This window comes from Rhinopithecus bieti, unplaced genomic scaffold, assembly GCF_001698545.2.
Source record: "Rhinopithecus bieti isolate Rb0 unplaced genomic scaffold, ASM169854v2 scaffold_50517, whole genome shotgun sequence".
Classification (NCBI taxonomy): Eukaryota; Metazoa; Chordata; class Mammalia; order Primates; family Cercopithecidae; genus Rhinopithecus; species Rhinopithecus bieti.
In genome coordinates, this window is record NW_016819943.1 from 708,218 (window position 1) to 735,661 (window position 27,444).

The 27,444-nt window shown below is 51.1% G+C and overlaps 1 protein-coding gene across 9 annotated transcripts in view; it reads left to right on the plus strand.

Annotated features, from left to right (window-relative positions):
• Nucleotides 1-27,444, plus strand: part of DGKD (diacylglycerol kinase delta) — a 114,911-nt gene that overhangs the window by 72,527 nt on the left and 14,940 nt on the right. For all 9 annotated transcript variants that reach the window (XR_001882830.1, XM_017859372.1, XM_017859371.1 and 6 more), the window contains 19 exons: nt 3,729-3,833; nt 4,118-4,250; nt 5,170-5,276; nt 5,817-5,942; nt 6,853-6,955; nt 7,621-7,783; nt 11,386-11,494; nt 15,111-15,250; nt 16,192-16,276; nt 17,562-17,656; nt 17,752-17,851; nt 18,570-18,843; nt 19,439-19,588; nt 20,376-20,504; nt 21,454-21,550; nt 23,689-23,799; nt 25,802-25,898; nt 26,124-26,231; nt 27,186-27,299. Coding sequence is in view for 8 of the 9 variants with exons in the window: in XM_017859372.1 (XP_017714861.1) it covers nt 3,729-3,833; nt 4,118-4,250; nt 5,170-5,276; nt 5,817-5,942; nt 6,853-6,955; nt 7,621-7,783; nt 11,386-11,494; nt 15,111-15,250; nt 16,192-16,276; nt 17,562-17,656; nt 17,752-17,851; nt 18,570-18,843; nt 19,439-19,588; nt 20,376-20,504; nt 21,454-21,550; nt 23,689-23,799; nt 25,802-25,898; nt 26,124-26,231; nt 27,186-27,299 (2,346 nt within the window). In the remaining variant the exon portion in view is untranslated. The remainder of the gene's footprint in view (nt 1-3,728; nt 3,834-4,117; nt 4,251-5,169; nt 5,277-5,816; nt 5,943-6,852; nt 6,956-7,620; nt 7,784-11,385; nt 11,495-15,110; nt 15,251-16,191; nt 16,277-17,561; nt 17,657-17,751; nt 17,852-18,569; nt 18,844-19,438; nt 19,589-20,375; nt 20,505-21,453; nt 21,551-23,688; nt 23,800-25,801; nt 25,899-26,123; nt 26,232-27,185; nt 27,300-27,444) is intronic.

Below are 27,444 nucleotides of genomic sequence, written 5' to 3' on the forward strand. Positions count from 1 at the left end.
GCTGGCTGAGTCCTATACAGTGGAGTACTGTGCCACTGTTGAAAGAATGAGGAAGCCCTGGATATTGCTAAGGAGTGATGGCCGGGATATGTAATTAAGTGGAAAGGCAAAGGTGGAGAAAAGTGTCCCTGCTACTGTTGACAAAGGGGACAATATGATATACATGTTTGCATGTATCTTAAAAACCATACTTGCTCTTTCTCTCTTTTTTAGTAAAGCAACCTATGGGAACCAGGATAGAGGGGAGAGATGTAAAAGCTAGATTTCTGAATCTACCTTGTTTGTAGATTTGACTTTGGAACTCCATCGGTATAATATAATCATTATAAAACAAAATAAAGTGAAAGGTTACAACCCTTAAATTTTGATATACACTATCAGTTTTTTCTCTAAAAAGTTTATATCCTGTTTACCTCCTGTCAGTACTTGAGGAGAATTCTTTTCCCCCACATGTTTGTCAGTACTGGATAGTCATCTTTTAAAACTTTGCCAATCCCATGGGCGAAAATAGATTGCTATTTTCATTTGCATTCTCTGATGACTAGAGTGATTAAGCAGCTTTTTACTTGCTTATTATCCATTTTGTATTTCTTCTTTGAGGAAGTCCAAGCTAGAGCAATCAAACAACAACAACAACAAAAATGAAGTAAAGGGCATCCAAATTGGAAAGGAAGAAGTCAAATTATCCTTGTTTGCAGATGATGTGATCTTATATTTGGAAAAATCTAAAGACCCCACCAAAAAAAAACTATTAAAACTGATAAATTCAGTAGAGTTGCAGGATCCAAAATCAATGTGCAAAATTCAGTAGCATTTCTATATGTACCAACAGTGCTCAATCTGGAAAAGAAATCAAGAAAGTAAAGTAATCCCATTTACAGTAGTTACAAATAAAATACAGTACCTAGGAATTAACTAAAGAAGTGAGAGATTTCTACAATGAAAACTACAAAACATTGATGCAAGAAATGGAAGAGAACACACAAAAAATGGAAAGATACTCCGTGTTCATGGACTGGAACAATCAACAGTGTGAAAATGTTCGTATTACCCAAAGCAATGTACAGATTCAGTGCAATTCCTATTAAAATACCAAGGACATTCTTCACAGAAATGGAAAAAATAATTCTAAATTTATACGGATCCAGAATAGCCAAAAGACCCAGAATAGCCAGAATTACCCCGATGAAAAATTGGAGGAATCACATTTTCTGACTTCAGATTATACTACAGAGCTATACTAACCCAAACAGCGCGGTTCTGGCATAAAAATAGACACAGAACAATGGAAAAGAATAGAGAACCCAGAAATAAATTCATACATACACAGTGAACATGTTTTTGACAAACGTACCAAGAACATATACTGAGGAAAGCACAGTCTCTTCAATAAATGGTGCTGGGAAAACTGGTTATCCATATGCAGAAGAATGAAACTAGACTCCTGTTTCTTGCCATATACAAATATCAAATCAAAATGGATTAAAGACTTTAAGACCTCAAACTATGAAACTATGCAAAGAAAACATTGGGGAAACTTTCCAGCACGTTGGACTGGGCAGAGGTTTCTTGAGTAATTTCCACAAGCACAGACAACCAAAGCAAAAAGTGGACAAATGGTTAAAGCTCCTGCATAGCAAAGGAAACAGTGAAAAAAGCTCCTGTTTTTAACAAGTTAAAAAGCTCCTGCACAGCAAAGGAAACAATCAACAAAGTGAGGAGACAGCCCACAGAATGGGAGAAAATACTTGCAAACTGCCGGGCACGGTGGCTTACGCCTGTAATCTTAGCACTTTGGGAGGCCAAGGTGGGCAGATCACAAGGTCAGGAGATCGTGACCATCCTGGCTAACATGGTGAAACCTTGTCTCTACTAAAAATACAAAAGATTAGCCGGGTATGATGGCCGGCGCCTGTAGTCCCAACTACTCGGGAGGCTGAGGCAGGAGAATGACATGAACCCAGCAGGTGGAGCTTGCAGTGAGCCAAGATTGCACCATTGCACTCCAGCCTGGGTGACAGAGTGAGACTCTGTCTCAAACAAACAAACAGAACAAAAAGAAATTGCAAACTATTCCTCTGACAAGGGATTATAACCAGAATAAATTGGGAGCTCAAACAATTCAAAAGGGAAAAATCTAATCATCCAGTTAAAAAATAGGCAGAATAGACATTTCTCAAAATAAGACATACATATGGCAAGTAGTATATGAAAAAGTGCTCAATATCATTGATCATCAGATAAATGCAAATAAAAATGACAATGAGATAACGTCTTACCCCAGTTACAATGACTTTTATCCAAAAGACAGGCAATAACAAATGCTGGTGAGGATGTGGAGAAAAGGGAACTCGTGTACACTGTTGGTAGGATTGTAAATTAGTACAACCACTGTGGAGAACAGTTTGGAGGTTCCTCAAAAAACTAAAAATACAACTACCATGCGATCCAGCAATCCCACTGCTAGGTGTATACCAAAAAGAAAGGAAATCAGTGTATGAAGAGATGTCTGCACTCCCGTGATGATAGCAGCACTATTCGCAGTAGCTAAGGTTTGGAAGCAACCTAAGTGTTCATCAGCAGACAAGTGGATAAAGAAATGTGGTGCATGTACACAGGGAGTACTATTCGACCATAAAAAAGAATGAGATCCTGTCATTTGCAACAGCAGGAGGACACTTATGTTAAGTGACATAAGCCAAGCACAGAAAGACAAACTTCACATGTTCTCACTTATTTGTGGGAGCTAAAAAAAAAAAAAAAAAGAACACAGTTGAACTCATGGAGATAGGCAGTAGATTGATGGTTACCAGAGGCTGGGAAGGGTAGTGGGGCTGGGGGGATGGTTAATAGGTACAAAAACATAGTTAGAATACACAGGGTCTAGTATTTGATAGCACAACGGGGTGACAACAGTTAATAATTTGCTGTACATTTAAAAATAACTCCGTATACTTGGATAGTTTATAATACAGAGAAAGGATAAATCCCTGAGGCAATGGATACCCCATTTACTCTGTGCCTGTATTAGAGTGTCTCATATGCCCCATAAATACAAATACCTATCATGTACCCCCCCACACACAAAAAAGAATGTTGATGTATTTCTTTTGTAAAATGCAATTTCATAGCCTTTTTTATATCAGGAAGATTTTTTCCTACTGATTACAACCCTTTATATATTATGGATATCATTTTCATTTGTTGATTATTACCAGGTCGCAACTTTAGTTCTAGTCAAGTTGTTCAGGTCCTGCCTAGTCTGATATTGAGGTTTTCTACAAGAACATTTATATGTGATGCATGCTCATGGTGTTCTAGACTTACAGCTGAGCAGACTTCCCTCAACAGTTCAAATGCTGGACATCACTGTGGGCTCCCTGAAGCAGTAGCAACTGTGTCTTCCACTGTTCTAAAGACACAGTTGTTACTTCTTTTTTTATTTCCTAGGGCTTACTACTGTGTCTAAGTAGTAAGCAATTATAAATGTCCACTTAAGTTGATTGCTGATGAACATATAAAAACTAAATTTCACTGTCTTTTGGTTTGAGATCGTTCTTATTTTAATTTTAGTGATCCTTGATAACCATTTTGTTTCCAGTTCAGTGTGAATACGTGAATGAAATAGTAATTTTTATGTCTATGTGAGGTCGGTTTTAAGAAAGCATTCATAGCTATCAGCACTTGCCTTTTGTTCATGGATCTATTGAACCTGTTTCTTTCTCTAGGTCATAACTCCATGCAGGAAGCTCATCTTGTGTGCTGATAACAGAAAAGAAATGGAAGATTGGATTGCAGCGTTAAAGACTGTGCAGAACAGGGAGCACTTTGAGGTTAAAAAAGAAAATACCCTTCTCCAAATGCCTCCTGTTGCCTCCCTCACCCCAGTGTCTGCTGTCTAAGTGTCTCCCACCTGCGGACCCACAGTCTGGAGCTCACATTCTCAGCATGTTCCTTATACAATTAAAGCTTATTGCTTGTCCTCTCGGCAGACCTGCCCTTTATAAACCTTCCTTCTCTCCTCTCTTGGATACTTTGTTTAATCTTGTCCAAGTTACTGCATTTAACAATTTAAAAGAGAAGTCTTACCTTTGCCGTCTTGGTTTCGTTCTTCCAGCCCACCCAGTACAGCATGGACCACTTCTCAGGGATGCACAATTGGTACGCCTGTTCCCACGCGAGGCCGACCTACTGCAATGTGTGCCGTGAGGCTCTGTCTGGGGTCACGTCGCACGGGCTGTCCTGCGAGGGTACGGATGTGCATTTGTTATTCTGTCAGGAAAGGTGGCCTGGCATTTTACTTGATAAAGCCTTGGAAATCCAAACCCAGTCACCATAAATAAGCCATTGTCACCCATGTGGTCAGTCAAGGGCACAGTGATTTCTATGATGCCATTCTTGTTTATTTTACCTGCCGAAGAGTCCTTGATAAATCATGTTTTTATAGTGCTCAAACAGTGAAAAGAAGGGAAGTGGTGGGTGGCAAAAGGAGAAACGGGAAGCCTAGAGCACACAGGGAAAGACACTGAAGGAACAGTGGTCAGCCCCCGTGTCTCACACTCCGCAGCTGGGGAGACAGGGCTGCGCATATACGGACTGAAAGTGCGTTACAGACTTAGAGGTCAGGGCTGCAGCGTTTGGGCAGGGGCATCCGGTCTGGTGGCAAAAGCAGTGGGCTAGAGCAGGGCTTGTTAGCTGTAGCCTGGACCACACCCTGCCTCTGCCTGTTTTTGTACAGCTCCCACGCTTCAGACTGACTTTTAAATTTTTAAATGATTGGAAAAAATCAAAAGAAGAATCATATTTTGTGACACATGAAAATTACATGAAATTCAAATTTGTGTCCACAAAAAAATACTGTCTCTGGCTGCTTTTGTGCTACACAATAGAGTTGAATAGTGGTGATGGAAGCTGGTTACGACCTGCAGTCTCCACTGCTCACTCTCTGGCCTGTTACACAAAGCATACTGATCCCCAGCTTTCCCTGCCGGCGCCGGTCCCACCGCCATCAGCCTCTAAGCGTATCACAGTAGTTCACTTATAAAATGGGAGTGCCATTGATTCCTTCCTTGACTTTTCTGGAGCTGGACAGTTCTCACAACACTGCTCAGCATGGGAAGCTCCTGGCACAGACACAGCTTGTAGGCTTATGTGTCCCTTCTCTCACAGTGTGCAAATTTAAGGCCCACAAGCGCTGTGCTGTGCGTGCAACCAATAACTGTAAGTGGACCACGCTGGCCTCGATCGGGAAGGACATCATTGAAGATGCAGATGGGGTATGTTAAGAAATACCACCCGTGGGGCCCTGAGCCAGGGCCCCCCACCTGCACGGCCCCTTGCAAGCCTCCTCCCTTCCCTCCCCACCTCTGTTTCATTTGAGACGGTCACACTGGCATTGGGTGTCACAGTGGAAAGCATACGCAGTCTCTGTGTGGTTGTCACACTCCCGAGCTCCATCCTGTCCCTGTGGGTCTTGTTTGCACCTCCGACAGCTGCTGTGGGTAGATTGTGCTTCACAGGCCCTGCCATCCCTGCCCTCACTGACCATCAGGGAAGGAGCTTGTGCTGGGAAGAATGCCGTGGCTCGAGCTCCATCCTGTCCCTGTGGGTCTTGTTTGCACCTCCGACAGCTGCTGTGGGTAGATTGTGCTTCACAGGCCCTGCCATCCCTGCCCTCACTGACCATCAGGGAAGGAGCTTGTGCTGGGAAGAATGCCGTGGCTGAGTTCACAACGAGCGTTTCCGTCTGAGGGCTCCTGGCTGCCCTTGACGTGGAGCCTTGAGAGCGTCCCTAGCGCGTGCCTGTTTGGTTGCAGATCGCAATGCCCCACCAGTGGTTGGAAGGAAACCTACCTGTGAGTGCCAAGTGCACTGTGTGCGACAAGACCTGTGGCAGCGTGCTGCGCCTGCAGGACTGGCGCTGCCTCTGGTGCAAGGCCATGGTGAGTGTGGGCCCCGGCGCCCGGGCTGGAGGGGAGGGCCTGCTCCCTACGGTGCCCATGTGGGCCTTGTGGCTCCACATGATCTGCTGGATCCTGGTAAAATCATCCCAGAGGCCCCCCCGGCTGAGATTGGGTTTTTGAACTGTTGGGTCTTTCTTCTTAGCTGTGTTTTTGGGGTATTTCTTCCTGTTGAATTTATTCCTGCCTTTTGACACATGCAGATGTGTATTATTATGACAGATGTCACCCTGCATCATGCGGCAGGCACTGTAGCCGGGTTGTGAGGGGTCACCTGGGACGGTTGAGCTGGCCGCCTCTGTGGTGTGGAAGCAGGAAAGATGTAGAGGGCCTTCGGAGCGCGTAGGCTCTGGGCAGTGTTTCCAGTGAGCCCAGCCATGTGGAAGGGGTGCAGCCCACGTGGCCTCCTGCCAGGTCCTGGGTCTCATCGTTGCTCCAGGTGGTGAGATGTGCTTCCAGGGGAAGACTCAGGGAGCCTCCATGTGCTTGCTTCTGAGTTGGTCATTGTGAAGTGGCTGCTGCAGTCACTTGCCTAGCACATCTGGCTGCCAGGAGGAAGCCAAGACACAGGGGACACATAGAGGCACGTGGCCCCGGGAGCCCTCACCGTCGTCCTGAAAGTTTGAGGTAGCTGTGGTTGAAGGGCCAGAGGGTTGGGTACAGGACTGTAGCTCACACGGTGTGAACCATGACTGGCTCCTGCCCGGTGTTTCTGTGTTACGCCTTCTCAAGTGCAAAGCCAGGGCCCGGGACCCCTGATGGGAGCAGGCCAGCCCAGCTCTGAAATCGCTCGCCTCCCCCGGGGCCAGCTCATCAGCTACAGGGCAGGAGGATTTCTGGTGTGTGTGAAGGGTGCCAGTGACCCTTGGTGATGCGGGGACTCTTGTTTCAGGTTCACACATCGTGTAAAGAATCCTTGCTGACCAAGTGCCCCCTTGGCCTATGCAAAGTGTCAGTCATCCCACCCACGGCTCTCAACAGCATCGACTCTGATGGTGGGTACCACACATGCTCATCCTTCTCATGCCTGCCCACATGCTTCCTTCTCCACGCACTTTCTCCTCTCCAGCTCTGGAGTTGGTTGTCTTGGTGAGATGTCAGCAAGAGGTCAGGCACAGCTGTGGGGGGTACTGGAGGAGTTGCACAGAGTGGCACATGGTGCCCTGACTCTGTGGCATTGCCCTTAGATGGGCCTGAGACCCAAGCCAGGTGCTTGATGTGGAGGTGATGCTATTGAGTGGAACCCGGGTCTGTGGCCTTGTCCGTCGTGAGCCGTTGAAGCTGTGCTCCATCTCTGCCTAGCACTTGCTGACACACTGGCTTGCAGCTGTTGTCACGTCTGACTGGGACATGGTGGCACCTGTTAACAAGTACTGGTAGAAGGAGAGATGTGGGGTCCATGGCTGAGAGGAGATCAGGAAGAGAAGAGCAGCAAGGTGGCAGTTGGACGCCTTGTGAATGTGAGATCAGATGGATGGGGCTCCCGGCCTCACACATGGGGAGCGGCCGTGGGGACTGTTCGCTGACCTCCTCCTGAGTCATAGGTGTGCGTGCGTCAGGCGTGTGTCCTTGGAGGGGTCTGCTGCTGCTGATTCCATCAGTTGTGCCCCCAGCATCTTCCGTGGCCTACATGTTTTCTTCTGTTCATTCTCGCGTCCAGGGTTCTGGAAGGCCAGCTGTCCTCCGTCTTGCACAAGCCCACTGTTGGTCTTCGTCAATTCAAAAAGTGGGGACAACCAGGGTGTGAAGTTCCTCAGAAGATTCAAACAGCTGCTAAATCCCGCCCAGGTCTTCGACCTCATGAACGGAGGCCCACACCTCGGGTAGGAAGCTTGTAAAATATATCTTTCTTGGAGTTTTAAAAATTGTGTAGGTGGTGTGTGCTTGTTAGAAAAAAAAAAAATTAAAGACACAAAGTTTTAAATAGGAAAGAAAAGTTAAACTGCTTCCTCCCCAAATTGCACTTGCAGAGGTGCCCACTCTTGACAGAGGTGCATGGCCTTCCAACTTGGAACATAGCGCGTGTGCACACATGTATGTACACATACATACACCCATGTACACACACCCATGCACATGCATCTTTTGAGCCAGTCAGGATTCTTCTTTACCTGCCGTTGCACAAATGCCTTCTGCGTGTGTCTGCACACAACGTTGTGGGTATATTTTCTTTCTTTCATTTTTTCTTTCTATCTGTCTGTCTATCTATCTATCTATCTATCTATCTATCTATCTATCTATCTATCTGATCCATGGGTGTGTTTTCCTGGCATGCCTATAGATCGATCTATCTATCTATCTATCTATCTATCTATCTATCTATCTATCTATCTGATCCATGGGTGTGTTTTCCTGGCATGCCACGTTCTTTGTAACGGCTGCCTAGCGTTGAGAAAGAAGCTGTCCTGCAGCGAGGCCAGGAGCAGTGTTTGCTGAGAGGCACGGGAGGCTACGCGGTGTGCAGGTGCTGCAAAGCAGGAACACGCGAGGGCGACGTTGGGCCCGAGTGATTCCCCTGTTCAGCAGCAGCACAGAGATTAGACTGCTCCTCTGCTTGCTGGAGAGCCAGTGTGTGTTATTTGTAGTTTTGTACTTTTCATAAGTTTGTAGAAAACATTTGCTTTTGTGAATTTTGCCATTTCAATGAATTTCTTCTTCCTTTGGAAGCATCAGCTCCAGGTCGGAGCTCTGAGAGGACTTGCTAGCACTTCCAGAGATGGTCCAGGATACCCGAAGTGGGAAGTGCCTGCAGAACCTGTGGTCTGGCCTGTGTTTTTCTGGGAGGAGTCGGGGGGGTCTGTGTATTTACGAGCCAGGGGCTACTCTGAGGTGAACCTCGGCCAGTTCCCTGCGTATCCTTGGCGTGCGTGCCAGGGTAAGAGGAACATGCTGCTCATCGCTGGTCCTCTGGTGTCTTCTGTGTTGCTTGTCCCCACTCCCAGCCAGGCACAGTTGGAGGGCACTCACAGATGGCAGCACTCCAGCCTGCTTCCACAAAGGCAGCACTCCCACATTTTCTGTAGAAAGACTTATCTGAATGGTGGAGGATTGCAATCACTAGTAGGCTGATCAAGACATTATTTTAATTTTATTTTTAATTTTATATTTTTTGAGACAGGGTCTTGCTAGGTTGCCCAGGCTGACTGTACTGGTGCAATCCTGGCTCACTACAGCTCCTGGGCTCAAACCAGCCTCCTGCCTTAGCCTCCTGAGTAGCTGGGACTGCAGGTGTGCTGATTTTTTTTTTTTTTTAAATGTTTTGTTGAGCGTCACAAAACTCTTCAAACGTTTTGTAGAGTGGCCTCACTGTGTGGTCCTGGTTAGTTTCAAATTCCTGGACGCAAGTGATCCTCCTTCCTCGAGCTCTCAAAGTGTTGGATTACACTGTGCCTGGCAAAGAAATAATTTTAGTTAAAAAGTGGGGAAAGTGGAGGTATAATACATCTGTTATCACAGTGCACCGAGTAGGCTGAGGTTATTATTAAACATGGTACCAGGGGTGCTGGAGGAAGGCTTTGAAATGGCTGTGGCAGGGCAGGCTACACAGCTGATCTCGAGAATAACAAAATACTAATTTTGGTGTGCAAGCAAAACCCCATGATTCCTAGTGGGAGTTCAGTATGAGATGGGATGATTTAGGAAGCCCCCACAGCGGCGTAAAGGGAGTTGAGTCAGTCATTTCCCGTTTCTGGGAGCAGCTCATCTCACACAGCTCACAGCAGAATCGGGAGCTACTGCTTCGTGTTCCAGTTCCCGGCCTTGACCTGTCACCTCTTCTCCCAAGAGCAAGGGGCCTTACAGGTGTCAGTGTTCTGTGTGGAGCCTGGGCTTGGTGCCACATCACCTACGCCTGCCTGTCTTCTGAACATTCATTCTGGGTCGGACACTGAGCTCGAGGCAGGGTGCACAGGTCAGCCAGGCCAGGAGTGCAGATGCAGGGAATGGGTAGGAGCACACGCAGGGTCCCCCGGCACTTCAATGGGGTGATGCAACTTCTCTGGGAACCCGGGAGGCAGGGGTGTCAAGTCACACTGGGCGTTCTTCCACGTCTCCCCGAGCTGGCATCTGAGGAGCTCTAGTGTTCTGATGTCTGCAGGGAGACGGGGAGGCTTCTGGGCCGAGGGCACTGCTTGTGCAGAGGTGAGGCAAGAGGGAACGCTGCAGAGCCACACCAGAGGCAGCAGCAGAAAGGTGGCACCTGCCATCGGGGAGGGCTGCGGGTGCTGGCCAAGAGGTTCGGCTCTTTCCTGCAAACGAGGGGCAACCTCATAAAGCAAGGCCCATGGCCAGGCTCGTGTTTTAGAAAGATCTTCTTGGAACTCACGTGGGGAGCTTTCAGGAAGGGTGTCATAGTGACTGATTCCTCTGTAGGACTCTGCGAGAGCACGGTGGTGACCTGAGCTGGTACCTGGGTTGGGTGTGGAGGAGAGGCTACCAGGAGGGGCTGGGTCGGCTGCAGGCTGAGAGGAGGAGGGTCTGGCCTCTCGACTGGGTTGGTGGTTGGGCTACCATTCTCTGAGTAGGGTTGTGTCCTGTTAGAGGTGTCCTAGGATACCAGAGAGGTGTGTTCTGGAGGGCAGGTACAAGTGTCGCCTTTCAGGAGTTGCCTGGGGGCTGTTGATCCAGAGTCATCTGTGTGATTCTTGAAACAAACTGGACGTGGTCACATAGGAAGAGGATGAGGAGTGAGCAGAAGCGGCAGTGGTGTCCTGAGTAGGGACGCTGCTGGGCAGGGGTAGGTTGACAGGGGGAGCCCAGGAAGGAAACCGAGGAGTTAGGAGGGTAGGAGGCATGGGTCATGTCACCGGAGGACTGAGTGGGCCCAGGCAAATGTGCTGCAGTGGGGACACGTAGCCCGCAGGCAGGTCAGGCAGCCTGGGGCTCCAGGGTGACTAGAACAAGGGCCAGGGTGGAAGCCAGACTGCGGCCCAGGGCCAGGGAGTGCCAAGGCTGAGGGTGTAGGGTGATGCAGGCAGCCCAGAGGGCATGCTGGGAAGGCTGACAGGAGCCACATGTGGATGAGGCAGGGACAGTGACGCAGGGTGGGCACACATGGGCAGGGGCCACGGAAGGCTGTGCCTATGAGCCTGGCAGGGGATGCAATTTTGGCCCGCCACTGAGCCTGTGGTGTCTGCAGAGGGTGCAGTGGCTCACCAAACTGAGTGGTCTTCTCGCTGGGTGGGGCATGGCCCTGGTGGGAGCAGTTGGTTGGACCCGAGTGCCGCTGTCATCCCCTTGACAAAGTGGACCCTGAGTGGAGGGGTGTGCAGGCGGCTGGTGTCACGTGGCAGGACCTGTGTGTGCTCTGTCTCTGGTGCAGGTCAGCCATGAGGAGCATAGGTGGCCCCTCAGCCCCCTGCTGACAAGCCTGTCATTTGTCCTGTGGAATGAGCGTCATTTCATGGCCGTTCTCTTTTCTCTGCAGCTTACGGTTATTCCAGAAGTTTGACACTTTCCGGATTCTGGTTTGTGGTGGGGATGGAAGTGTTGGCTGGGTCCTCTCTGAAATCGACAGCCTCAACCTTCATAAACAGGTACCTGTACGGGAGGGAACCCAGCCAGGAGCAGAGAGGGTGCGGAGGTTAGAGGGAAATCACGCAGTCTCAGCTCCTGTTCATCTCGGGGTGCCTGTTCTCAGGCCAGAAACCATGGATGGTTTTGGGGAGTGTGCAGTTTGGTGGCCAAGGCAGAGAGGGGAGAGCCCAGGCCACCCCCTGGCATTGTGGAGGCCCGGGGGCTCAGACCACGATGTATGAGGGGGACCTGAAGGGAGCTATGAAAAGAATTGCCAACAAAGGACCCATGTGGGGAGCAGGACTGGGTGGGGCTGTTGCTTTACTGGGTAATTTTTGACTTGAGGCCTCTTGCTTGTGAGAAGGGGACGGCAGTATACTTGAATTTCTCAAGTCAGAGTCATGGTTCATTGGACTTAGTTTTTGTATTAAAATAAAAATAGATTTTCCTGATTGCATATAAAAGTGTTCATATATTCGTTGAATTTCCACACCTAGCCATGGCCTCCACAGGTGATCAGCCAGTACCAGCATTTTGCTGTCTGTGGCCTCTCTCCATCACAGCACATAATTCTGTTACTGCTTTTGTTGTTGTTGTTTGTTTTGTTTTGTTTTGTTTTTTTGAGGTGGAGTCTTGCTCTGTCGCCAGGCTGGAGTGCAGTGGCGCGATCTTGGCTCACTGCAACCTTTGCCTCCCCAGTTCAAGTGATTCTCCTGCCTCAGCCTCCCAAATAGCTGGCACTACAGGTGCACACTACCATGCCCAGCTAATTTTTGTATTTTTAGTAGAGACAGGGTTTCTCCATTTTGGCCAGGGTGGTCTCGATCTCTTCACCTCGTGAGCTGCCCACCTCGGCCTCCCAAAGTGCTGGGATTACAGGCGTGAGCCACTGCGCCCAGCCTGTTACTGCTTTTTAAAAATCACTGATTAAGATGTTGCACACACCTTCTGCCTGTGTCTGTAAGTAGGCATCCTTGTGTCGTTTTCCACTGGGCACACCTGGGAGCCCTGGGCCAGCTCACCTCTGTGTGTGAGCATGGAGATCACTTCCCAGGGGTCTCCTCTCTGGGCGCACCCAAACTTAAGTATTGAAATGTGGGGACAAACTGCCTTTCCTCAGGGCTGTGCCAGCTTCCGTGCCTGATGCCTCTTAAAGCTGTCCTTTCCCGTGCACCATCCCAGCTGTTCATCTCTATAGTTTTTGTCCAGCTAAGTAGGCCAAAAAATGTCTGATCTTTACTTAATTCCTGGTGAAGTCGAAGCCTCCTCAGTTGGTTGTGAAGTTCTAAATAAATCAACCTGTTCATGTTTTTTTGCCTCATTTTCTCTTTGAATATTCACCTTTTTTTTCCTTTAAAAATGAATGTGTGAGGATTGTTGTTATATTAACTTCTTATCTATCACTGCAGATATTTTTTTCTCAGTTTGTCATTTGTCAGTTCAACATCCTTTTTGCGGGGGGGTGGGGGGGGGTCTTTTCTTTCATGATTTTAGTCAACGTCTGTCATATTTGTAGCCGTCTACACCCCAAGATTAGGAAGATTTGCGTCTATATTTTCTTATGTTTATTATGGCCCCATTTTTAAAAAACTCAGTCTTCTGTGTGACGTGGATGTATTTTTCAGTGATTCTGCAGTCCCTACCCAGCCCTGCTCACTTGGTAGTATTCCCAGGTGGGTGGACTTTGACAGCCTGGGCCAGGAGGCCAGCGGCTCAGAAGGAGCAGTGGTGCCGCCTGCTGGTGGATTAGCATAGACTACTCTAATTTTTGATTTTGTGTATTATTTGCAAGTTCACTGTCACTAGTTAGGAAGACAGTGGAACCTTGTGGCTGGTTTTCATACGTTCAGCCAAGATCAGCACACGTTTCTCTCCCCTGCTTCTCTTTGGCGCCTGTTGTGGCGGCCATGCCCTCGCTGGGCCCCTGCTGCCTTGGGGTTTCTCGTCTTCCTGGCTGCTCCTGCTCCATGGTGGCCTCTCCGTCCGTCCCCTTACCTTAACGCTGTGTCCGCAGAGCCTTGCTGGGGCCTCTCCTCCTTCACTTTTGGAACGCTCAGCGACTAGCAGGGCTTCTGCTGTCATCTCTGTCCTGGGGACATCTCTGGATGCCTTGGGCCTTGGGCCTCTCTGGATGTCTCCTAGTGCTGCGAGTTTCCAACACTACACCATGTTCAGCCCGTGCCCCGCATTCCTTTCCTTCGAGTCTGAAAACATCCCTCTAGATGTCTGAGCCAGGAAATTGGACAGTTGTTCTTGGTTCCTCCGTCTCTTCCTCCTGCCTGTTTCTCACTAATTGTGGCCTCAGTCCTGCCATCCACAGTACCCTGGCCTCTGTCCATCTGCAGCTCACCCAGGCAACCTTTCCCGGGCCACTTCTGCCTGTGCATCCCCCAAGCACGATGCTTCTGGGAAAAGTGCAGACCTTTAAGAGTTTGCCAGAGTCCCAGCTTTGCCTCCTGCTTGTTCCTCTGCCTGTCTGCCTTCTGTTTCCTCACTGTCCTCCTCTTCACTGAGCTCTGCCTTGCCCTTCCAGTGTGGTGCCTCCCTGCTGGAGCACCATCTATGCCTGCTGTGCACTGCTTTCCTTTTCCTTTAAGGCTCCAGGAAGCCCTCGCGGAGTCCTCAGCCCCTCTGGGCACTCTTCAGCGCTGGGTTCTCTCCATCTAGTATGTTGGCTCCGGTGTCCTGGCCTGCTTGCTCCTGCCTCCCCACTGCCAGATGTCCCCTTGGTGAGGCAGGACCTCCTCTGGTGTTTGCTGTCCCCACAGGCAGCAGGGCCTCAAGCATGGTCACTTGCATCTGGTGAGCAGAGGGCTGTACGGTGCTGTAGGCTGGAGCGTGGCAGGATTCCTGCCTCAAGGACAGTAACGCCTCCCCACACACTGCACCGCAGGCCTTCATGGCCCTGGTCACTGCATTGTCAGAGTCAGAAGCTGGTGAATTCTGGGCAGTGGGCGTTTCAAGAGGTCTCCTAAGCAATGAAGTGGTGTAGTGGGATCTCATTGGAGCTCTGGGATGGGAATCCAGGTAGAGGGTGAGGCCTGAGCAATGGATGAGGTGTCTTCATGGAACAGCAGGCAGGTGGGCAGAGGCTGAGCTCTGGCAAGGCTTCAGGGTGGCGTCCAGACTGAGAAGGGTCCTGGCACCTTTTTTTGATAGGATTTAGAGGAGAGAAGTGACACTCGTGATGTTTTTGGAAGAAGAATTTGGCATTAGTGAGTGAGACGCTGTAGTGGATGGAGGGATGGGTGGCGAGGCGTCAGAGTGAGTCCTTGGGGCTGTGGTCATAGTGGTGAAAATGGGAAGCCGGGGGATTTGGGAGACAGATCAGAGAGAATGTGAGGGGCTGACCATCAAGATGTGGCGACAGCTGAGAGATGGACCTGTGGCTCATCCGTTTCTCCCAGAAGCAGCATCTTATCTCAAGGGCAGTCATGTTTCTGTCTCATTGCCAAGGAAAATGTCATCTGTCCCTTCCAGTGGGCTCTGCCTATAATGTGCAAGCTGCACGGTTTTAGGTCACATCCCCACATTGCTGATGTAATCCTCATGGTGGGTGACAAGGAAGGCTGCGGGCTGGGAGGTGGTCCCCACCCCCAGGTGTTTGCCTACACATCTTCCCCCGTGTTTCCTTAGTGTCAGCTGGGAGTGCTTCCGCTCGGCACAGGGAACGACTTGGCCCGAGTGCTGGGCTGGGGCTCAGCCTGCGATGATGACACCCAGCTCCCCCAGATCTTGGAGAAGTTGGAGAGAGCCAGCACCAAGATGCTGGACAGGTGAGTGGGGATATGCTCCGGTGCCGTATGAGGAGACTCTGAGAGACAGGTGACCTCGACCAGGTGTTCCTAACCTGGGGTCTGTGGAAAATGTGGGCCCTCTGAAATTATTTGTAAAGATTTGACCTGAGCATATATTCTGATAGTCTTTGATATTTGGTCAGATTATGACAAGGATAAAAACAAAAGAGATTAAGAACCAGCCATGCCCTAGAATGATCTGGTCTCCCCAGGAGGTCAAGCCTGAGCGTGTCAGGGCCGTGGAGAAGACGGCTGTGCCGTCTTTGGCTGCTTCAGCCCGGATCTCATACCCGTCGGAAAAGTGCTCCTTGCGCTTATTTGAACAGTTTCATTTTGCCATAGTCTGTTCCCAGAAGAAGTTTTGGGAAATTATCCTCTAGTGCCTAAAGCCACTGTGATACCTTCCCTGAGTGAGGTACTGTTGTTCCAAGTGACACACTTGGCACTCGCTGACCTGTGGCACATGGGGCGCTGATGAGATGCCTCCTAGCCTTCCTAGTTGCTCCCGGAAGCCTGGAGTTCTGAGCACAGGTGTGGTGTTGCAGTGTCCCCACCTTTTCAGGCCTCCTCTGTGTGCCTTGGGGCCTGTGAAATGCTCATCTCACTGGGCCAGCTGGCTGAGCCATTTGCAGCTCTCTTGAGGAGGGTAAATCCATTTCTGCCAGAAGCAGTGTCTTATCTCAAGGCAGCCATTTATGGGAGACCTTCCTCTCTTTCATGGAGCTGTACTGCCGTTAGTTGTGGAGTGCAGACATTTGTTCTCAGCCAAGTTATGGGACAGAGTCAAGACCAAGGACCTAAAAATGAAGTCAGAAACTGTGTCAAGATCAAGGCTGCCAGCCGTGAAAGCGGAGGGCACAGGGTTCACCCTTGGGGGCCTGCACGTCTTGCCGCCTGTGCAGCTGACCTTGTATGTGCAGGTGGAGCGTCATGGCATACGAGGCCAAGCTCCCGCGACAGGCCTCCTCCTCCACCGTCACCGAAGACTTCAGCGAGGATTCCGAGGTACTGCTGGCATGTTCTTCACATCCTGCTCGCATGCTGATGTGATCTGAACTGTCCTCTCAGCGCTTTGCATCACCTCCCTTGCAGAGACGCCTCCCCTTTGGTGATGGGGTGTCATAGTCAGGCCTGCGGAGGCGCAGGGTGAACCCATGGCTGAGGGGATTCTCACTTCCCTCGGCAGGGGCCTTTTGGGCTTTGTGACCCTCTAGGGGCTTCCTGCGGTTGTCAAAGGCCCTGCCGGGCCGGGGTGGGGTGGGGTGGTCCTCCTAATGGCCTTCCCATCCTGTCCATGCATCTCCTCAACTGCTCAGTGAGCCCCAGACGGTGCGCGCCTGTTCCCTCCCCTGCCACGGTGCCCCCAGGCCTGGAACGCTGTAGCCGGCTCTGCCGTGGCTCTTCCCCAGCCCCCCGCTCCTGCCCCGTTACACCTCTCTGTGGCGTCCGCAGTTGCCCTTCTCTCAGCCTCCTCTAGTCCAGCTGGTAGTTCTTTTCATTTGGTGATTGTTACTGTTGTGTTTTACGCCCCTACAGGTTCCCTCAGAGAATAGACTTTGTCTTCTTTCGTTTATATTTTGCACTGGTGCAGTGCTGGGTGGGGTAGTACAAAGAGGTGAGCTTTTGTCAGAGGCTAGGACAACGATCTGCAAACAAGGCTTGTGGGCCAGATGTGCCTGGGCCCACGGCCTTGCAAGCCAATAATGGTTTGTACATTTTTAATTTTTCCTTTTTTAAATTTTGAGAGAAAGAGTGTGTGTGGGAAGCCCAGAATATTCGCTGTCTGGCCAGTAGTAAGTTTGCTGACTCTGGGGCTGGGTCCTAAAGACAGCAGGGATCCCACAGGGATAGGGCTGCTCTTCTGACAGGCAGAGCAGATGGTGAGGGGAAGAGTGTGTTCAGATGGGGCTCACAGCCAGGTAGAAACAGCCTCTGCTGCGAACGGACCCAAACCTGGAGCTGACCCATGAGCACACTGCTGTCAGGATGAGTAGGGGTCAGAACAGAAGCCCCTAGCACAGACCGTGCTGGGATCGCAGACTGAAGGAGATTCATTTGTAGTTTGTCTGCAGCTTGACGAAGGTTTTAAAATCTTTCACCTAGCACTAGGTGAGTCTCAGATTAGCGTTTGAAGTGAGTCGAGGCTTGGCTGGGTCAGACAGGGTCTGTTAGGAGAGGCTCATCTTTCTCAGCCTGTGCTGGCAAGGAAGTAGGTGACAGAGTCACTGGGACTGTCACAGAGCTTGCTGTCACAGAGACCAACAGTCCTGGCCATTTGGGGTGATTGCAGGTACAGCAGATTCTCTTCTATGAAGACTCGGTTGCAGCCCACCTTTCTAAAATCCTTACCTCGGACCAGCACTCGGTGGTCATCTCCTCGGCCAAGTGAGTGCCTGGTGGCCCTGGGGAAGGCATGGTGCCCTGGCCCCCCAGCCTGGAGCTGCCTCTCTAGAAGGGTCTTTCTGTTTCTCTCCCCACAGAGTGCTCTGTGAGACGGTGAAGGACTTCGTGGCCCGGGTGGGGAAGGCCTATGAGAAGACGACCGAGAGCTCGGAGGAGTCAGAGGTCATGGCCAAGAAGGTCTGTTCCCGTGCCCTGGGTGGGAGGGGCACTGAGGCAGCGAGAAGCTTCCTCTGACACCAGTAGAGGGCCGTGACTACAGGTTGTCCAGGTTCCTGGCGTTTTGAACAAAGAATTAGACAGTACGCACAGTAAAGGAAGAAAAGAATGAAGCAACGAAGAACGAAAGCAGGGATTTATTAAAAATGAAAGTACACTCCAGTGTGGGAGCTGCCCGAGTATCGGCTCAAGGGCCCAGATACAGAATCTTCTTGGGTCCAAATACCTCTTAGAAGTTTCCCATTGGCCACTTCATGCTCACTTCATATAAATGAAGTGGTAGTCCTCAGTCAGTCTGATTGGTGGCAGAAAGCAGCCAACCAGAGGCTGAAGTGGTTACAAAGGTCACACTCCTGTGCAAACATCTGATTGCTTTTTGCAACCAATCAGAGGCTACAGAAATTACCAAGTTGCACTTCTGTGCAGACTAAGACTCAGCCCGCAGTCAGTTTGGTTGGTTGCAGACAGCCAGTTTCTCCTATTTTCCACCTGCCTGGGCAGAGAAGGTGGGGATTTGCAAAGGGAGTAGCCTCTGGTCCTTTTGTTACTGCGGTGTGGAGAGTTAGGATTTTCCTTTTGATTGAGTTCTAGGAAGTGTGGGTGAAATGGCCTGAGGTTCCTGCCTCCAGACCCTGTTCTCCTGCCTCAGCTCTGCATGCCTTTTCCTTTCCTTGTTCAGTGCTCTGTCCTGAAGGAGAAGCTGGATTCCCTTCTCAAGACCTTGGACGATGAGTCCCAGGCCTCGTCCTCTCTGCCCAACCCACCCCCCACCATTGCCGAGGAGGCTGAAGATGGAGATGGGTCGGGCAGCGTCTGTGGCTCCACCGGGGACCGCTTGGTGGCATCAGCGTGCCCGGCCCGGCCGCAGATATTCCGGCCTCGAGAACAGCTCATGCTGAGAGCCAACAGCCTGAAGAAAGCGATTCGTCAGATCATAGAACACACAGAAAAAGGTGACTGTCTTTTGAGGAGGAGGGGGCTTTCCCCAGCACTGGGCATGCCCAGCGTCCCCTGAACACGGTGATGATGGAAGGGTGCTCGTTGTGAAAACCTCCACCATGGCCCTCTCCACCTGTGTCCAGGCGCCAGGCCCCCAGCCAGTTCACTTGCCCTCCCTCCACCCCTCCTCTTACACCCTCAGACGCCTTCATGCTGCCTCCCGTTGACCTCTTTCCTAGCCCTCATTGACTTCACTATAAGCGTCTCACTCCTGTGAGACCTGTGGTCACGGTCTCACACCCGCACACCTGTGTGTCCATGTGGCCGCTCCTTCTGCCTGCAGCCCTCCAGCCTTCGCCAGGCTCCTCTGCACCCCTTGCCTTCCCCTGCGAGGGTTCCAGTCCTCCCAGCCTGTTAGCAGGGATGCCCTGCCCCAGTGCCAGGACCAGGGGGAAGATGGGTGGGAATGGGGGTTCGGAGTCCAAGCCTTTAGCCAGAGGATGTTTGAGGAAGATCAGGCCGTGGGGTGAGGAGGAGACCTCCACCCAGCCTGACAGCGCCCTTGGCTTTGCACCCGCGTGCTCAGTCGCACACACTCTCCTTGTACAGCTGTCGATGAGCAGAATGCCCAGACCCAGGAGCAGGAGGGCTTCGTCCTGGGCCTCTCTGAGTCAGAGGAGAAGATGGACCACAGAGTGTGCCCACCACTGTCCCACAGCGAGAGCTTCGGGGTCCCCAAGGGGAGGAGCCAGCGCAAAGGTACCCGTGGCTCCACCTCCCTCTGCGTACCTCGGTGTGCTTGGTTTTGGTGAGACATATTGGGATTGCCAGGGGAGGTTTTAGGGTGCTTTCTCGTAGTTGCTTTGGCCACTTGGTTGCATAAAAATTCACCGCCCAAGGCCTGTTTCTGTGCATCTCCTGTGCGTGCCCTTGAGGTGTGTGTGGTCTGCCTTGGTGGACACCAGTAGAACCCACAAGACCCCCTCCGTCAGGGCGAGGACCGCCTCCCTGAGGAGCACTTGCATTCTGCCCTCACTGCTTCCTCAGAACCACCCTGGACCCCACAACTGCTTGGAAGGGGCTGTGTCTGGCAGAGGGAAGGTGGGTGGGTGAGGGGGGGCCTTCTTTGTCCTTGCCCCTTCTGCAACAGTCCACAGCGTAGGCCCTGGTGGAGGGTACCCCAAGCCTGTTCTGGCTGCTGGGAGGTCTGTGCTCAGAACTGACCCACGGCCACTGCATGGCCACCACTCAGAGCTCTGCTGTGTGTGTGCTCTGCCTCCCACAGCCCAAACTGACTGGGCTCACCCCTCCCTCCAGCGCTGCCACCTGTGGCCTGTTACCCTCTCCATGAGCCCAACCCCCCGAGCATCATGTGCACCCACTCGGTCCTCCGCCCCCTTCTTTGTCCCACATACTTCACGCAACTGCCTGTGGTTTGCAGCCCTCCCACCTCAGCCCTCCCACCTGCTCATGTTGCTAAGGACTCCCCAGTATTTCACAGTCTCTATTCCAGACAGTTGTAATGTTTTCTGTTCTGTTGTTACAGTGTTGAAATCTCCGTGTGAAAAACTGATCAGCAAAGGAAGTCTGTCCCTGGGCAGTTCTGCTTCCCTTCCGCCCCAGCCGGGAAGCCGGGACGGCCTGCCTGCACTCAACACCAAGATCCTGTACCCAAGTGAGTGGCGGCCAGCAGGAGGGACTGGTGGGGGCCCTAGCACAACGCTGGACCTGTCGCTGTGCTGGGCGCTGGGTCCGTCAAACTGAAAGAGATGGGGTTGCTGCCCTTGGAAAGTTTACAGGTCCCTGAGAAAGATAGGTGGAATTTAAAAATTTACACAACTGTATGAAAAGTGCTTCTTTTTTTTTTAAAAAACAAAAGCCAGTTAGTACCCAAATAACCACGCGAGGAGCCCAGGAAGACGTCATTGAGAAGGTGATGTTTGAGTCAGGTTTTGAAGAATAAAGGAATTAGATTTCTGAGTGGAAAAGGGAGGTGGCCGGCCTGATGAGGGAATCCGAGGGACCGTCCCATGCTTCTAGCGTGGTTGCAGGAGGCGTAGGGAGGGTGAGGTCCTGGCCGCCTGGAGCGTTCCTTGATGTTCATTTCTTATGAAGGCAACCTTATAAAGCCTTAAGCCTCAACTCTCAGATCATTTTGGTGGAGTGGCTTACATTTGATGAGAACATGAAAACTGACTCTCTAAGCCTTTTTTTTTTTTTTTTTTTTTTTTTTTTTAAAAAGAGGCTCGCTCTCTATTGCCCAGGCTAGAGTGCAGTGGTGTGGTCATGGCACACTGCATCTTGACCTCCTGGATTCAAGTGATCCTCCCCACTCAGCCTCCCAAATGGCTGGGACTACAGGCACACACCACCACACCCGGCCTTAGAAGCCATTTTTTAATGTGTTTTGTAGGTGTTGGTTTCTGCCACCCAGTGTGGTTTTTTTGTTCCAGTGATTTTTGACCTAAGACTATTGGCGAAATTCGGACATGGTTATACATAATTTTAGACACATTTAATTATGATAATGTTCTGCAGAATACTGGTCCACCAGCTTCAGACCCACGGGCCTCTCTTAAGTCTGTAGCTCCTGACCCGCCACCTTTCTTATATCTCCTTTACAGATGTCCGGGCTGGAATGTCTGGTTCCTTACCCGGTGGCTCAGTCATCAGTCGCCTGTTAATTAATGCTGATCCCTTTAACTCTGAACCAGAAACCCTGTGAGTATGAGGGAGAAACCAAGTGGGCGTGTTGTTAACATGGCTGCTAGTGCATAGAAAACAGAGCTCAGGATTAACTAGAGAAATCAGTGGTAGCTGATAAGGAAGGTTGAGAAGTCGTGGAGATTCCGCTTAAGGAGTGGACCTGGAAACCACTACTGCACATCTGCAGAGGCAAAGCGCCTCCCGTCTCCTTCCCAAGGTCCCACAGTGTTTGCTCGACGTCCCCTGAGCCTGCATGCCCTTCCGAGGCTTTTCACAGGCTCAGCTGCTCCTGCCGGGAGCTGCCCTTGTGCTGTTCTTCGTGTTCACTCTCCCATGACCTTGGCTGGACCTCACTGACTTCTGCTTACAGCCTGCCATCTTCCTCTTGTCATCCCTCCCCCTGCTTTCCTCTAAAACCTGCTCTCCTTGTTGGTGATGCAGAACAATAGACTCTGGGCTGGAGGGTCCTCCGTGTGCCCCTCTCGTGTCTCTGAGCACCCTAGGGAGACACTGGCCTGTGCTGAGGCTTGTAAGGGCTGCTTGTGTGCCTGCGTGCTGACACTGCTACTCCGCTGGGGACAAGGCCTTCTTCCTCTGCTGGCCTGTAAGGCAGTGAGGACGTGTATAGCAGTTTAATGGAGTCTTCCTAGGTATTGGAGACCATTGTGGAGACAAGTGGTGTTTTGAAAACCTGTTTTTCTAGACTCATCTTTCTGCTGGCTGATTGCAGGTTCTGGGCAGCTGATGGCAGTTGGTTAAACATGGCCAGCCATTTTTCTGGAGTGGTCAGGGGCAGTGACAGGAAGAAATGTGTGGTTCACAGAGGCTCTGGGTTTGGGAAAGTGGACCCCTGGATTCCAGGTGCTGGCCTGGTACAGCACTTCAGTGTCCCTGTTCCTGGCCTGGTCTCCTCCTCCCCTGGGGCTACCTGGGGCTTCAGTTCTCAGCCCTCCGGAGGCTGTTTTCCTTGGGAAGGCCAGAGCTGCAACCCCACAGCGAGCACTGTCCCTAGGGGCCCCTGAACTGGATGTCTCCTTTGTCTACTTCATCTGAGACTGTGGAACTTCCACCTCTGTTGCTAAGCTGGGTGGTCTTATCTCTTCTCTTCACCTGGGGAGACAAAGCTGTGGTTTGCTGCCTTCCTGCCGTGGTGTGTGCCTGGGCCGTATTGTGTAGGCCTCATTGCAGCTGGGCTTGAGCAGGCCCCGGCACCCCATCATCTCCCACTGCCCCGGCCACTGCTGCCCCTCCTGCTCCAGGTCCCTGAGCCCAGTCTCTCTTCTGCCTTCCCTCATTTCTTTGCCCTGTTTCTCTCTGTTGGATCTCTCTCTTTTCCCAGGACCTGTACATACTGGCCAGGCACATGGTCTTCCGCCTGGTAAACAGTTTTGTCCCAGAGCTTTGCTCTGGCTCAGCTGTCGGGCACTTGAATTAGATGGATCATAAATACACTGACACATGCTGGTTGCTCTCAGATCCGGCAGCACTGGCTCAGTAAGCGAAAGTGTGTCAGAATTCTGGCCTGAGCAATGTTCCCAAGCCCATCCACCCATTGAGTTTCTTTGGAAACTTCCAGAGCATCCTCTTCTCCTGGCTGTAGCCTCTGGATGGAGGAACAGGGTTTCCTCCCTTCATCCACCTGCCCTGGGGGGGAACCCCAGTGTGACCCTGGGGCTGGGGAGGATGAAGGCCAGGCTGAGCTTTCCCAGCGGCTGGGGGCGCTGCAGGGGCAGGACTTCCCGCTGGGTGGGGACAAGAAACTTGAATGAGATGAGTCTCTTCTTGTCTGTTGCACATGGAGAAAGGGAAGCCTTGTTGCTGTGGGGCTGGGATGGATGTTTTCAAGTCATTTCCCTTTTTAATTTGGCGACAGCTTTGATTGTAACTAGGGATGTTTGAGAAATGTTTTGAGATCCAGAGTTGAAACGTGTGAGTTTCTGTGCCGTAAACATGTCTTCAGGTTTGGTGCTGCTGGTGGAGTGTAAGATGGGCAGCTGCTGTGGGGAACAGTCCGGCAGCTCCACCAGAGGTTCAGCCCAGAGCTGCCGTGTGACCAGCAGGCGCAGAACTGCTGGGCCACGTGGGATTGAACTGAAAACATGTCCACGCTGGAAGCAGGGCTGTTGTAGTTGATTTAAAACTCACCTTTGCAGAGAGTATTACACGGAGAAGTGTGTCATGAACAACTATTTTGGCATCGGCCTGGATGCAAAGATATCCCTGGACTTTAACAACAAGCGCGATGAGCACCCAGAGAAGTGCAGGTAGGTAACAGGCTCAGGGGCGTGGCTTCTCCTTCCAGACAGTAGCAGATTTCTGGATTCAGCAGGTTAAAGAACGTGCAGAATGCTAAGGCGGGGGGCAGAAGTAGAGCCCCGATTTCCTTGTCAGAAGCACGGGTGCTTTCAGAGATGGAAGGGAAGCACCTCTCAGGCTGGCCAGGTCAAGGGAAATTCAACATCAGAAAACCAGTGATGGTGGTCATTGGAATGGCTGCATCTCTTAATGAGAGGTTCCGTGATACTACAGAAAAGCGGCAGGTGTGCCAAGAAGTTATTGCACCTATAGCGTAAGTGCCCAGCATTGTTTGTTGGAGGGTCTGTGTGTTCATCGGCACCCCAGCTGGCCCTCCCCCGTCATACCCGAGGCTGCCCACGAGGCCCTTGAGTCTGACCTCTGCAGGAAGACGGTGGCGTGCGAGCCCCAAGGGACATCACTGAGGATGCTCAGTTTTTTCCCCTAAAATTACTGGATACTCGGTCCTAATCTGAAGAGAGGATGGAGAAAAATGAGAAGGGTCCCTCTTCTCAAGCTTTTCTTCCTGGGCTGAAGTAGAATTCCCTCTTGTCTGTGAAACACAAGAAGTGAGGGAGAAATGTCTCCCACCCCACCCCACAGTAATAGCCGGAGAGACGGTTCAGCTTTGACATGATTAGAACTAGGGCGGGGAGAAATGGGTGTGGGGGTTGACGGTATTTGTGCAGAGAATAGCCCTTGACCCAGAAACTGGGAGACCCTTGCTGGAGTCTTCATCCGCTGAGTCAGGATTGGCTTGAATGAACCAAGCCATGTGGTCCCATGTGGCCTCATCCTCCTCATGGTGTCACTGCCACCTCGAGGGGAGCCATGCTGACACCTGAGGGGCCAACTTCAGTCATTACTCACGTTATATGTAGTTGGAAATTTCTAGAAAACAAAAGCATCAGAACTCAAAGAACTTTTGAACTCTGAGGCTCTTACATGCAGGAGAAAATGGCTCAGGGGCCCCAGGGACATACCCCTGTACAGCACAGGATGGTGACATCAGATCGTTTAAAAATCCCTGTTAGTCCAAAAATCACTGGGAAAAGTATTAAAATACACATACTTTAGCAGGGTAAAATAAGTAGTTGAGGAACAGGGGCATGCATGATACATTTCTAGAGCCTTGGAACCCTGGTCAAACCTCTCTTTAGTTTGTATTGAGAGCTTTGAAAAGTTCTCCTGAGAAAAATTCCACTTCTACAAATGTCATTGGAAATTTCTACAGAAGTCACTGGAAATGTTGGTTGAAGTAGGTACGAAAGGGGCTCCTAGTGTGTCGTTTGCAGAGCTCAGGCGTGGGGCAGAGGAGTGTAGCCACGGGGATCGGTTCGATAAGCTGTGGTAGAGCAGTGCCGGCTGAGGATGGCCACGTCTGCAGAGAGCGTGTGGCGACAGAGGGAAGCGCTGCTGGCGTAGGGTAAAGTGGACCAAGTAGGTGGTGAAACCGTAAACAAGTTACTGCAACTGGAAATAAATACGCAAAGACGACTGAGGAAATCCACAGCAGCACTTGGCATTTGTCATTCGCACATGTGGAGGGTGCATACAGGTGCTGGATTAGGCATGGAGGATTATGAGGAGTGCCTTCTCCTTGGTGCTTTTCTATATTTTCTAATTTTCCCATGGTAAGCATAATTTTTTTAGGCAGAAAAAAAATCAGGATGTGTAGAAGTTTTTTTTATAGAGTTCTATAATGTTTTAACTTTATTTATTTACTTTTCAGGGTATGATTACTTCCTTGGCAAAATGTTACTCTTTAGCAAAATTTCCCATTGGTAAACATATCTCTTTATGCGTATCTGCAAAAACAAAAATGTGTTCTTCAGATGTTACTGCTGTAAATAATTGCTAAATATAGCTGATTTGTGGGTCAGATGCCATTCCCAGCTTTCACAGAAATGGCTCTGGTTAACTGTACGAAGAAAGCCCAGACCCATGGCAAGTCTTTGCTTCTGTTTCTAGGAGCCGAACCAAGAACATGATGTGGTATGGAGTTCTTGGAACCAAAGAGTTGCTGCACAGAACCTACAAGAACCTGGAACAAAAGGTCTTGCTGGAGGTGAGTGGGAGGGTCCTTGTCACCTGCAGGCCAGCCTCCACCCATCAGCAGACTGCCAGGCCCGTCACTTCTCCTGTTGCTCATTCCCTCCATGCACAGGGACTTGCCTGGAGATGCCCTGGCCACCGCTGTGCTCCTGAGCCCCTGGTGGTGGGAAGCTGGTAGAGAAGGAGCGGCTGACTCATGCCTTTCTCTTTTCTTTTGTTCTGTGTCTCTGCTGCTCAGTGTGACGGGCGACCCATCCCACTCCCCAGTCTTCAGGGAATTGCTGTCCTTAACATTCCCAGCTATGCCGGAGGAACCAACTTCTGGGGGGGAACCAAGGAAGATGATGTATGTATGGGGTGTGGGCAGGTGGGCCTGAGCTGAGTGGGGAAGAGCTGTCCGAGAGCAGGGAGGTGTTCTGCTATGGCTGCAGCGGAGCAGCCCTTCCCTTGTGCCAGCAGTGGGGCTGCCATGGAGAACAAGATAGACAGGGTCCCCCACCCAGCTCATCGTCTAGAGGGCCGAGCAGAGCAGATGTGTCAGTGAAGGTGGTCAGTGAGGGTCTGTGGTCAGCACATGTGGTCAGAGGGTATGATGTGGAAGGAGGGTCAGGGAAGGTGTCTGGGAGGCCAAGATCTGAAGGATGACTTGGAGTTGGCCAAGTTAGGTGGGCAGAGGAGAGGGGGAGGCTCTTCCAGGCACAGAGAATTGCATAGATGAAGGCTCAGAGTCAAGACAGGGCAGGCACATGGAGGATGTGGGAGAGGTGCCCTGACTGCAGCGGGCAGCGGGAGTGTGGAGAGACAGGAGAGGTCTACAGGGCTTGGGTCACATTGGGCCATGTGAGCCGGGGAAGAAGTTTGGAATTTGTGTTAAGAACTGTGGGATGGTGTTGATAGGTTTAAACCTGGTTTAAACCTTCCTTCGTACGTACTGGCGAATAGAAATATTCAGCGCTTCCTGCACACGTGGTGTGTGCTGTCCCCAGTCCTGGCACTCTGCAGTGTTAACTCACTCGGCCCTACTGATGGCCCTGGAGGAGCGTGCCATTAGTTTCCCCATTTTACACATGAGGAAATGGGGGAGAGAGAGATTCGGTAACTTTGCCAGGGTTAGAGCTGGGATTTGGACCTAGGCAGCTGGTTTCAGGGCCTGCAACATGAAGCCCCTCAGGAGTGCAGTTACCTGGTAACTTCCCGCCAGCTGGAAGGGGCTGACCCCGAGAGGGAGGGAATGAGGCTAGGGGGTGGCCTTGTGCGGGGATGTGTGGAGTGGTGGTCAGCTCTAACGTGTCCCTTGCAGACTTTCACAGCTCCATCATTTGATGACAAGATTCTGGAGGTGGTCGCCGTGTTCGGCAGCATGCAGATGGCCGTCTCTCGAGTCATCAGGCTGCAGCATCATCGGATCGCCCAGGTAGTGGCCATGGTCCTGGGGTGCCTGGCCGGGAGTGTGCTAAATTCTCGGGCAGCACATGGAGACTGGGAGGGTGGGTGCTTTCCAGGGCCATGTGGCTGCCTCATGTCCTGTTCTGGACAGCTCGTGGCCCCATTTCCTGGGC